This window comes from Panicum virgatum, chromosome 5N (genome assembly GCF_016808335.1).
Source record: "Panicum virgatum strain AP13 chromosome 5N, P.virgatum_v5, whole genome shotgun sequence".
Taxonomy (NCBI): domain Eukaryota; kingdom Viridiplantae; phylum Streptophyta; class Magnoliopsida; order Poales; family Poaceae; genus Panicum; species Panicum virgatum.
This window is the reverse complement of record NC_053149.1, coordinates 50,862,466-50,873,451: the sequence shown is the minus strand read 5'-3', so window position 1 is coordinate 50,873,451 and position 10,986 is coordinate 50,862,466. Positions and strand designations below refer to the sequence as shown.

General features: G+C 45.5%; 1 protein-coding gene and 1 long non-coding RNA gene across 2 annotated transcripts; both read right to left on the bottom strand.

The window, feature by feature from the left end:
* Positions 1 to 273: 273 nt before the first annotated feature.
* LOC120674903 lies at positions 274 to 2,054 on the bottom strand. Its single transcript, XM_039956004.1, has 2 exons — positions 1,931 to 2,054; positions 274 to 779 (listed from the first exon to the last, which is right to left on the bottom strand). Exons 1-2 carry the CDS (start codon positions 2,052 to 2,054, stop codon positions 274 to 276), a joined length of 630 nt encoding a protein of 209 aa, XP_039811938.1.
* A 2,693-nt stretch (positions 2,055 to 4,747) lies between these two features.
* On the bottom strand, positions 4,748 to 7,372 carry LOC120672178. The gene is made up of 4 exons (XR_005673999.1): positions 7,007 to 7,372; positions 5,925 to 6,383; positions 5,155 to 5,835; positions 4,748 to 5,049 (listed from the first exon to the last, which is right to left on the bottom strand). It is a non-coding gene; the product is annotated as an uncharacterized LOC120672178 (long non-coding RNA).
* Positions 7,373 to 10,986: the final 3,614 nt, after the last annotated feature.

The following is a 10,986-nucleotide window of genomic DNA, read 5'->3' as shown; positions in this document are numbered from 1 at the left end:
GCACAGCCTCTCATTAGAGGTCTTGTTATGTGACACGGCCTTGCTCTTATGGCCCTTAAACTTTCTCTTATGCTGCCTGCTGCTGCCAGACTCAGCCTGATGCTTAGGAGTGTTGCTCATGCTAACACACCCAAAGCGCTCGCTAACCATGTTGACAGCATCCTTCATCCTCTCAGCTTTCTGCCTTTCTTCTTCCTCAACATAGTAGTTAATGAGCTCAGCCATACTCCAAGTCGCCTTCTGAGTGTTGTAGCTTATTTTGAAGGGATTGTATTATACTGGCAGAGAAGTCATGATGAAGTGCACCAGAAAACCATCAGAGATAGCTATATCCAGTGTCTTCAGCTTATTTGTCATGTCACACATGCTCATAATGTGCTCCCTGATTCCACTTTGCCCATCATACTGTGAAGTCAGTATATTCATGATCATGGTGCTAACATAAGTCTTCGAAGAACTCTTAAAGTTCTCCTCCACCTTGACAAGGTATGCCTTGGCGCTCAGCTCATTACCATCCTGGTCCTTATCAGGAATAGCACCACAGATGGCCGGAGAGATTGTGTTCTTAACGATCATGTTGGCCATCCTGTCAGATCTCTCCCACTTCTCAATGGCAGTACGATCACCATTGGGATCAGCGGGCTCTGCTGGTTTGTCTTGACGTAAGGCGAGATCATACTCGCACACAGCAATGGCAACATTAACATCTTTATACCAGCTGGGGTAGTTGGTGCCATTCAGGGGCTCAATGGACTTCAGGTAGCCAGTCACAGTGTTCACTGAAAATCATGAGAACAATAACTTCATTAAACTCACAATTAAGATGCGCATAAGAAGTATGAAATTAACCCTACGATGGTCTGATTAAAATCACACATAAATTTCAATTTGCATCACTGATGGGGAAAACAAACGAAATTTATCATTAAAACTCATAATTAAATCAACGATGGTCAGAATTAATTACAAGTGCTCTAAATAAACTTCCCGATGGTTCCATTTAAATAGAGTGCATCTTAATTACTTATGGTGGATGAGCATAATTTTCAGTGAATAAATGCAATTAAAACATAATTAAAAGCATTTACATAACTCATGAAAAAATTAAAAAACATAATGCTGGTAATATAAGTGCAACAGAAATAATAAAAGCTTTAAACATAGCAGCAATTAACTTGAGCTTTAAACATAAGAAACAGTAAATAAAAGGCTTTAAACATTAACTGGGCTAAAACTTGTAAACAGCACAAAACATCCCCTCTGCGCGCGCGGCCCAATCTGCGCATTTGGCCCATTTGGCCTATCCCGCGAAAACCCTAATGCGGGTGTATCTGGACGGTCCATTCCGATCGGACGGCCAGGAACTCATGGCAACTCACATAAATAGGACATCCCGGTTGGAACAAACCCTAATGGGCCAAACCCTCCTGGAGTCGCGCTCCTCTTGCTCGCCTGCCGCCAGGTCCCCCTGCTCGCCACGCCGCTGCGCCCACCCATCTCGCCGCCGTGCACGCTCCTCCTGCTCGCCCGGCACCGCGCTCCCCTGCTCGCTGCCGCTGTACCCGCCCTGCTCGCCACCGCGCGCTCCTCCTGCTCGCCGGTTCCGAGCTCCAGGCGCGAGCTCCGCCTGTTCTCGCCGCCGGTGCTGTCCAAGAAGCAGCGGCCGCCGCCGCCGTCCTTCATGGCAGCGCACACCGCGGCAAGCTCGGCCGCAGCCTCCAGCACCTCGGCCTCTCGCGCCGGCGGTCCCCTAACATGCTCGCCCTACCGCCGCCGTTGCAGCCCCTCGGTTGGAGCCGTGGCTCACCCGGCCATAGCAGGCCTCACCGCCGCACGCTGATGAGCGTAGGACGGACCGAGGGGCAGAGGGGGCAGGCCGCGGGCAAAAGGGAGCAGATGGCAGGCGGCGGCAGCTGAGCCCGAGCAGTACCGCAGAGGGGGAGGCCCGGAGCGTCGAGATCCAATCCGGCCAGCGGCGGCTGATTAGTGGCGGCGGACGACAGGGGAGACTCCAATCGGCTCCAATCGTCGTGGAGGCTGGGGAGTGGTGACATGGGTGAGTGGATGCGCTCACAGAGCTGGCTTGCCGTGGAGTTTCAGCGCGCCATCGAGGGGGCGCGGCAGCGGGCGAGCAGGAGGAGCGCGGCGGCGGACCGACGTGCAATGGACCGATGGTGCGAGCAGGAGCCCATGGGGGACCGCCGGATATGGCTGGGGCAAACGAGGAGAGGAGAAGGAAGGGGATGCCATGTGGGGGCCACATGTCAGTGAGTGGAGAGAGATGTGAGTAGCAGGGGCATTTTTGTCCATACAAAAATACGGAGGGGGCGGGGCGTATGGGTACGCCTGCAACTGGGCCCAACATGGTGTTAGACGTACATAATGGCGTATTTCCAACGGCAGGTGAATTGTAATAGCACTGGCATAATTTCTCGAGAAGTAATGGTGCGCTTCAAAAACGGTGAAGTTATAATGGTATAGATCCAATTAATCCTAAAATTATCCCAGCGGACTTTGAACTGGCTTCCATCGCCCACCCCAGGAGTATTGGCCAACGCAACATGGGTGACGCTCGGGCCTCGTAAGAGCATCTCCAAGAGAGTCCAATATATTTGCTCCCAATTACTCAAGATTGGGAGGTCCAAAAAAGATTTTGGGCCTAGAAAATAGACCTTCCTCCAACAGGGCCCTTTTCTTTTGATCCCAAAAAATTTGAAAGAGCCCACGTCAGCCAGCAGAGGCCTCCGATGCTTCTTTTCCTCCGATTTGTTTTTCTCTCGAGAACTATCTGGCGGCGCTGTTGGGTAGCGGCATGTTTGGCTCGGCGAATCGGCAGCGCCGTTTGGATCGGTGAATCGGCAGCGAGCAGTGACACCTCTGCCTCCTTGCCGTATCTTCCAGGTTGTCCTGTTTGTTCAAAGAGAGTATTCTATTTCTTCTTCTTCGCATCTACAATCGTCTTCTGTTCATGTTTTTCAGAGAAAGAGTAACGGATGTGCTTTCAGTTTGATATAGATACACCTCGTGTAAGTTGGCATGGAAATTCATGTATGTTTGTTCAAATGCAGGTCATCCAAGATTTTGGGTTCTACGACCTTTTGTGATCAAGCAACAACTGGGATTACACTCAAGGGGGCAGGCAGCGGTATGAGTCATCGTCCATCCCTTTTCCAACCGCTATTGGATGAATCGTCTTCAGACGATGACGACGAACTCATTCTTTCCGCTGCTCAAATCGTGCAAACTCATTCGCAACCTGCACCAAAACATGGTGGTTCCGTGCCTGGACATGTAGTCATTTATCGGGACAGAGAAGGAGGACACTCGAGAATGTATCAAGATTACTTGGCGGATGATCCTACATATGGCCCAACTTTGTTCCGTCGAAGGTTTGTGTGAATTTCTTTGGTTTAATTAAACTATGTTGTCCATTATTATATCAACTTCTTATTATTTTGTTTTGCGCAGATATAGAATGAGCCGCAATCTATTTTTACGTATAATGCATGCTATAGAAGATCATGACGATTACTTCGTGAAGAAGACAAATGCGGCCAATACACCTGGATTAAATTGCTTTCAGAAGGTCACTTCAGCATTCCGTATGTTAACTTATGGAATACCGGCGGATGCGGCAGATGAGTATGTCCGTATCGCAGAAAGTACTATCATAGAGAGTTTGAGAAGGTTTGTTAATGCAGTAATTGAAATTTTTGGGGACGAGTACTTGAGATCACCTAATGAGATCGATACAACCAGATTACTTGCACTAGGAGAGAAAAGAGGTTTTCCTAGTATGCTAGGTTCAATTGATTGCATGCATTGGAAGTGGAAAAACTATCCTTCAGCATGGCAAGGTATGTACTCAGGCCACGTGCATGAGCCTACAATAATTTTAGAAGCTGTTGCTTCCAAGGATTTATGGATTTGGCATGCTTTTTTTGGTTTACCCGGGTCTCACAATGATATCAATGTTCTTCATCGGTCTCCATTATTTGCAAAGTTAGCTGAAGGCAAAGCTCCTCAAGTGAACTATAGCATCAATGGTCATGATTATCAAATGGGATACTATCTTGCCGATGGCATATACCCATGTTGGTCGACATTAGTGAAGACTATACCGGAACCATAAGGTAATAAGAGGAAATATTTTGCCAAAGCACAAGAAGCGGTAAGAAAGGATGTGGAATGAGCTTTTGGAGTTTTGCAGTCCCATTTCGCCATTGTTCAGGGTGCAGCTCGGTTTTGGGATGAAGAGACACTAGGAGACATCATGAAAGCTTGTGTCATCATGCATAACATGATTATTGAAGATGATGGAGAAGTGGATCCTAAGGAACGTTTCGAATATGGTGGAGAAAATGTGGAACCTTCCCATGCGCCTCATCCTGATCTTGATGAATTTATCAAGACACACAAAAAAATTAGGGACAATGAAACTCACCATCAGCTACAAGAAGACCTAGCGGAGCATCTATGGCATAATTATGCAGAGCTATATAAATTTTGATTTTCTTTATACGTACTTCATGTTATGAATAAAGAGAACAATGTGTAGACTGTCTAGTAGACCTCTATTTTTAATAGAAGCAGATTGTTTTGGTTTTTTAATTTCTTTTAACAAGATGCAAATCAGACTTGAAAAAGAGTTGTGTCGATGCCTCTTTTTTACCTTTGTTGAAGCACGGGCAGCAGTAGTGTGATATGTCAGTACATATAGGACCATCACAGCTTAAGGAAAGGTATAAATCAAGGTTTAAAAACAAGCAAGGTTTAAAGAGTGTCTTGTCCACATGACATCTAAATATAATAATCAAATTAAAATGGTCAATCTAAGTAACTTCTACTGGACTGAAAATAAGATAACAAATACGTCCAAGCACACAAGGTAAGAAGATTAGTACCAGCTAAATAAATGGAGACAAACTGATGGTCAAATCCACATGACATCAAAACAGAGTAAGAAAATTAAATGGTAAATCTAAAAGACTTCAACTTGGGCGCTTGCATCTCTAGCAATAGAGTGCCACTCCACAACTTCTCCATATGCTGCAATGCAATTTGCAAATAAAAAGAATATATTAACAGTGGCCAAAGAAGCCAACATTATGCAGGCATAACAGTACAACAACATATAGTGCGAATGATCATTACCTGTCCATCAGAGCTAGTTTGGAACACGACGAGCAAGGATCTCATCTTGCAGGACCTTGTAATATTGCTGTTGTGGAAGAGGTAGCGCAGTAGTGTCCTTCGTCATAATTCTCTCCTCATCTAACATTCTAGTGTGCGGTAATTCACGTGCCTTTATCTCTAGATTTTTTGCCTCATTTACAGCCCTTGATTCTTCAGCTTCAACCCTTCTTTTTTCTAGTTCAAGCCTCTCTTTCTCTAGTGAGTATGACTGGTTGCATCTCTCTTTCTCTAGTGCATATAACTGGTTGTATCTCTCCTCTTTCTTTTTTTCTTTTTCTACATCAGATTCTCTCTTTTTTCCCATAAATGGTCTAAGGCCTCCACACAAGCATCACCTCCACCTCGCCGCAATGCTTCTTTGGCCTTCTTACCCATCGGTCTCTTGCAAACCTCGGTCTCTTCAGGAGGTCCATTCTCCGTGATAGTGTTGCTAGTATGTACATTGATCGGTATGGATGTTCTCTGACTTGAATCCGTGTTGGCCTTTTGTTTCTTGTTACCGGGTTGCTTGTCAGCTGCCAATTGCTTCCGCTTATCATGCCACTTTGGTTGAGTCCGCAAGATATTCCAGCAATGCAAGTATTGAAATGGCTTGTTCTCACTGTCTTGAAACTTAAATAAAGCCAGTGCCTGCATAAGCTGCACAAAACAAGTAAGGTAAATGTAGTTAGTACTCCTCTGAATGCATTCTATAAATGGAAGGCAAAATAATAATTGATATGAATTACCTTGTCTTGAAAAGTAACCCCACTCTGATTTCTACCCTCAATATGAGTTATGCACGAACAGAACTTGTTGACACTCTGAAGAATACATTTCCATCAGTGTGAAAGTGAACTCTCGCTGCGATCTGATTCGAACTCCTTGTTTGAGTGGTAGTACTCATGAACTCTACTCCAAAATGTACCACGATTTTGATTAGTGCCTAGCACTGGGTCTGTACTGATGTTCAGCCATGCTGAGACAAGAAGTTTGTCCTCTTTCTCATTAAAATTTTTTGATCTTTTTTGGTTTGGTCTTGCTGAGGGTGTACTCCCAGCAACGGCCAATTGTTGATCCGCCTCACCTGGTATAGCAGGCGATTGCTGCTCCTCAGGCAGGATACTAAAACCATCCATACTCAGGTTATTGTTGTCACTATTCAACAAGTTTGTCCAGTATCCTTCTCCGTCCATTGTCGCTAGTACCTACAATGGCATAAGTTTTCAAAGTTCAGATCAAATTAAGCATACTGAGTTACACAGTGCAATTGTAAGGACAAAATCTGACCACAAACAAAAATATTTCAGAAAGGATTCTCTCTTTCTGTAGTACACATAGGGATTAAGTCCAATAATTATTAGCATCAGATGGTAACTACACAAGGAACAAGTGAAAATTAAATCACGATATAGGAAGGCTACATTGAGCTCATTATTTTTCTGGGATTGCAGAGGCCAACATAGTAGGCATTACAATTTAAATTCACTCACAGATACATTATTGGCCTTGCAGTCATTGCCATGTCAGAGTTATTTCAGTTAAAATTTGCTACAACATGATGAGCATACCAGGGCTATGTTGGCCTCTGTGCAATCCCAGAGAAAAAAAAATCAAGGAACTAATTACATACATCAAATTGCCATCAAAATTCTGAGGCTATATATATATATTCTAAGGCACGATTAGCATCACCATTGAGAATCAGAATTTTCACATTTTACACATGATTCATTGGCTGATCTAAACCAAGATCCACTATCAAATATAAATACTGACTCCTTTGCACACAGTTTCATTAGCAAGAAAGAAAAAAGATTTCAGTTGTTACCTTGAAGAGGGATGTGCCGAGGTCTCTGTGATTACCCGCTGTGGGGATCCAGGAGCAGGCGCGGGAGAGGTTTCTGCTCGCGGGAGGAAGCGGAGCGGCCTGGCAGGAGGGCGCGGGAGGAGTCCTCGTCGGGACAGGCCGGCTTGGAGAGGAGGACGCCTCGGGAGCAGCCGACTTCGGGGGGAGGGCGCGTTCGCCGGCTTCGGGGGCAGGCCTGGTCCGGAGCCGCACGCGTAGGAGGAAAGCACCGGGTGGAGGGCCGTCGGCCGTGGGATGTGTAGGAAAGAGAGCAAGGAAGGTGGGCGCGGCAGGAGCGGCGGCGCGGGGCGAGGGCAGGCCGTCGCCGCCTCCGGGAGGTCAGCAGAGCGACGAACGAAAGACTCGAATGCAGGGGCACTCGCACGCGCCAAAAGGAAAAAAGAATTGGCGCCGGCGGCAGACTGACGCGGGAAGGACGAAAAAAACTGCGATTGGGAGCCCAAAATTTTCGCGGAAATTTGGCCCCAGACGTCGCTCGTTTTGGACCGGCGAATAAATTGGGAGTTGATTGGACCACTGTTGGAGCAGGAATTTTCTTTTCTTTCCCTATAAATTGATTTTGGGATTTTGTTTTGAACTCTCTTGGAGATGCTCTAAGCTGGCATTACACGATCACGATGTTATCACGGTCAGTTCCTAGCTGATAAACGGACGAGAGCCCATACAAAACTGGAGGAGTGCCATGCCATGCCTAAACTTGGGCGCGGTACCATGTAATTAAACTAGCTAGCAACAGCGACGGCCGGGCCGACGGGGGCACGTCATGCTGTCATCCGAGTAATTAACTGCGCGCGTCAACGTCGCCATATCTTACGCCTGTTTAGATCCGACTCCGTAACCCTATAAACATAAAAAAAAGTCACATCTAATGTTTCGACACATATATGAAGTACTAAATGAAATCTATTTATAAAATTTTTTGCATGGATGGGCTGTAAATCGCGAGACGAATCTAGCCTACTTAATCATGATTTGCAACAGTGCTGCTACAGTGACCATCCACTATTATTGATTAATTATGGATTAATTAGCATCATTAGATTCGTCTCCCAATTTACAATCCATCTATAAAAAAAATTTATAAATAGACTTCATTTAGTACTTCAAATTAATAAGATTTCTTTGAAATTTTTTTTAATGGAATTAAACACGGCCTTAGCCCCGAAGCTTTACACGATTCCTCACTGAGTTGGGCCTCAGCCCATCGGCTGAGAACGCATATGTACATCTACCGGAGCCGCTTTCTCTGAGTGCGACGGGTTGAATTGGAGGCGGAGATTCACACCTCGGGCGCGTGGTGGGCCCATCAAACAATTTCATCGTCTTTGCGGTTTTTTCTTTTTTATATTTAAAAAAATTAAAATTTCAAAAATATATGTCGGTTTTGGAAAATTTCAAAAATATACCCCGGTCGCCCTATGGGAGGGCGACAGGGCTCAAATGTAATTTTTTTTCTTCAAATTTGCAACGAAGTCCCTGGAGAAAAAAAAGAGGGGGGCCAGGGGCGACAGGGGCCTGTCGCCCGTGGGGGGGCGACAGGGTCCTCTGATGCCAAATTGAGATCGTAGAAACATGAGCTTGTGATATAGCTACACCTAATTCCAGACCTGTTAATGCTAGAACTATAAATAAGGGACCAAGATCTCCTATGAAATAGAAAATATTATTCAGAAATAGCATAGTCCAAGCAAACCCACTTAAACCCTGGCCACCATTCGCCGCCATTCCCTTTGTCATTTGAGCCTAAAAATTCAGAAAAAAAGCGGCGAAACTCTGCCGAATTGCGTACTCCTGATCTACAGGTAACTTAAAAGCACACATGTAATTAATATAACGATAAGAAATAAAAACTAAGAAATGCATTACGTAATGTGAACCACCAAATTTTACATCATAATATAACGATAATGAAACACACATCACACATGCAGTGGCATGTCAGAACCCGTTGCAAACTACGGTAAACAGATTCCGGACTAACCTAACATGCCTTAGGTAATTTAAAAAAACAGAATAAACACAATGATGCAGCATGTCACTAGCACTAGGGTAGTCCTAGTAGTCGTACCCCCACGTAGCAAACTGCGTTGAGCCTTCTCCGCAGTATCCACCCATTGCAGGTGGTGCAGGCGGTGGTGCCGGAGGCGCATGGCCCTTCTTCTTGTGACAAGGGCAGTTGCAGTAAGGAATAGTGCATGGTTCATCCTGTGAACCGGCTGCATTGCTGGTATCATCAACTTCGTCGTCTTTGTTACCCTCGCTCACTTCCTCATAATGGTTCACCTTACATTCCAGATCAAAGATCTTTATCTGGAGGTACTCGATGAACTCCTGAACAGAATCAATTGGTGCAGGATCTACCCACCTAGTAAAACCACAGTTTTCTGGAGCATCGGAAGACTGCAAAACAAATTCCATGTAAGGTGTCTCATTGAAGATAAAGAAATGAAACAACCAAGTATTACCCATGCGTGTGGACATTTAAAGAAACGCCGACCGTCATCCATCACGTCGGTGCACATCTGCACTAAGCAGTCCTCACCATGTCTGCATTTTGGCCACGGTTCTCTACGGTTATCGTATTGTCGAAGAGGAGTTTCATTGGTAAATTCACTCTTGTGCTGTGGCGGAAACTCAAACACTGGTTCCGGAAAGGAATCAGGTCCAAGAGGCCCTTCCCATATTATGGGGTCTCCCTTTCTTCCCCCTTTTCCTTTCCCAAAACCATAGTAATTCTTTCCGCTAGACCCACCTCCAGACATTGGGTATACAATGAGGTTTGATGTTTGAGTTGTGCTGGGAGTTCACAAACTTGGGAGTATTTATAGGCGCACAAAGGTCTGATACCCGGAGTGTGGAGTGTAAATGCACTTAAAAAACCTACATGACAACACAGTGAAGAGGCTAGCTGACCTAACACTGAAAAGGCTAGATTCGATTCTCGAAATGACTACTCGATGCATCTCTGTGCATGCAGACACACAGCACTGCATTACTGCCGCTCGGTCGATCGCACCTAGATGCCGCCTTCCCCACTACACGCCACAGACCTTCGTTGTAGAATGACAGGTCCGTCGTCCTCGCCAGAGAGACTGCTTTGAAGGTGAGCTGGAGTGGTTGCCGTGTTGTCACATCTTTTTGAAATGGTGGAAGGGCACTGCTAAACATGTCACGTATGTCTGGGCAAAGAATGCGACATTTGGGAAACCCGTGATCGCCGTGCTGAGCAGTGGCAACCTGTGATCTCGTACTCGCAGCTAGATACACTATGGTTCCTATTTTGAGCTATTCGAGCTTTTTAGCAGCAGACCCTGATATATTTCTTAGTTCTTAATTCTTATCGTTATATTAATGTGTGTTTTTTAGTATTCTAGTGACATGAAAAGCTCCGAAAATATTAAGGAAAAGTTCAAAGATTTCATAGACTCCCGGCTACAACTGCAAATTAATGGTAAAGGCTACAACACACAGAGTTAAGCTATCAACTTAAAACATAAACAACTAATTGCAGTGGCATGTGCACGCGACAAGATAATTTCTTGTTGCATCTAAATCTACCATGCCTTATGGAATGTAAAATGCCGGGATTACATGGTACTACTCTACTGAGTGCACCTAGGATATTTGCCCTTCCTAATTGCTTCGAGCACGGCTTCCTTCGCACGGCGTGCCCTCTCTCGCTTTCTCTCCCTGTCAGCTTCACGTTCGGCCGCCGCCTTACGATCCACCTCCTCCATCCTCTTGCGGATCTCTTCTTGCTCTTTGTTGCGCTTCTCCTCTTGCTGTTCCTCGTGCTTCATTCGGCGCCAACGTTCTGCAGCCCATCTTGCTTTTTGTTCCACAATGTCCTTTGCCTGCTGCGACTGCACGGTGTCGAACCACTGCATAAAATCACAAAGAGGCGGAGGAGACTTTGTCCAACACAAGTTAGAATCATAACT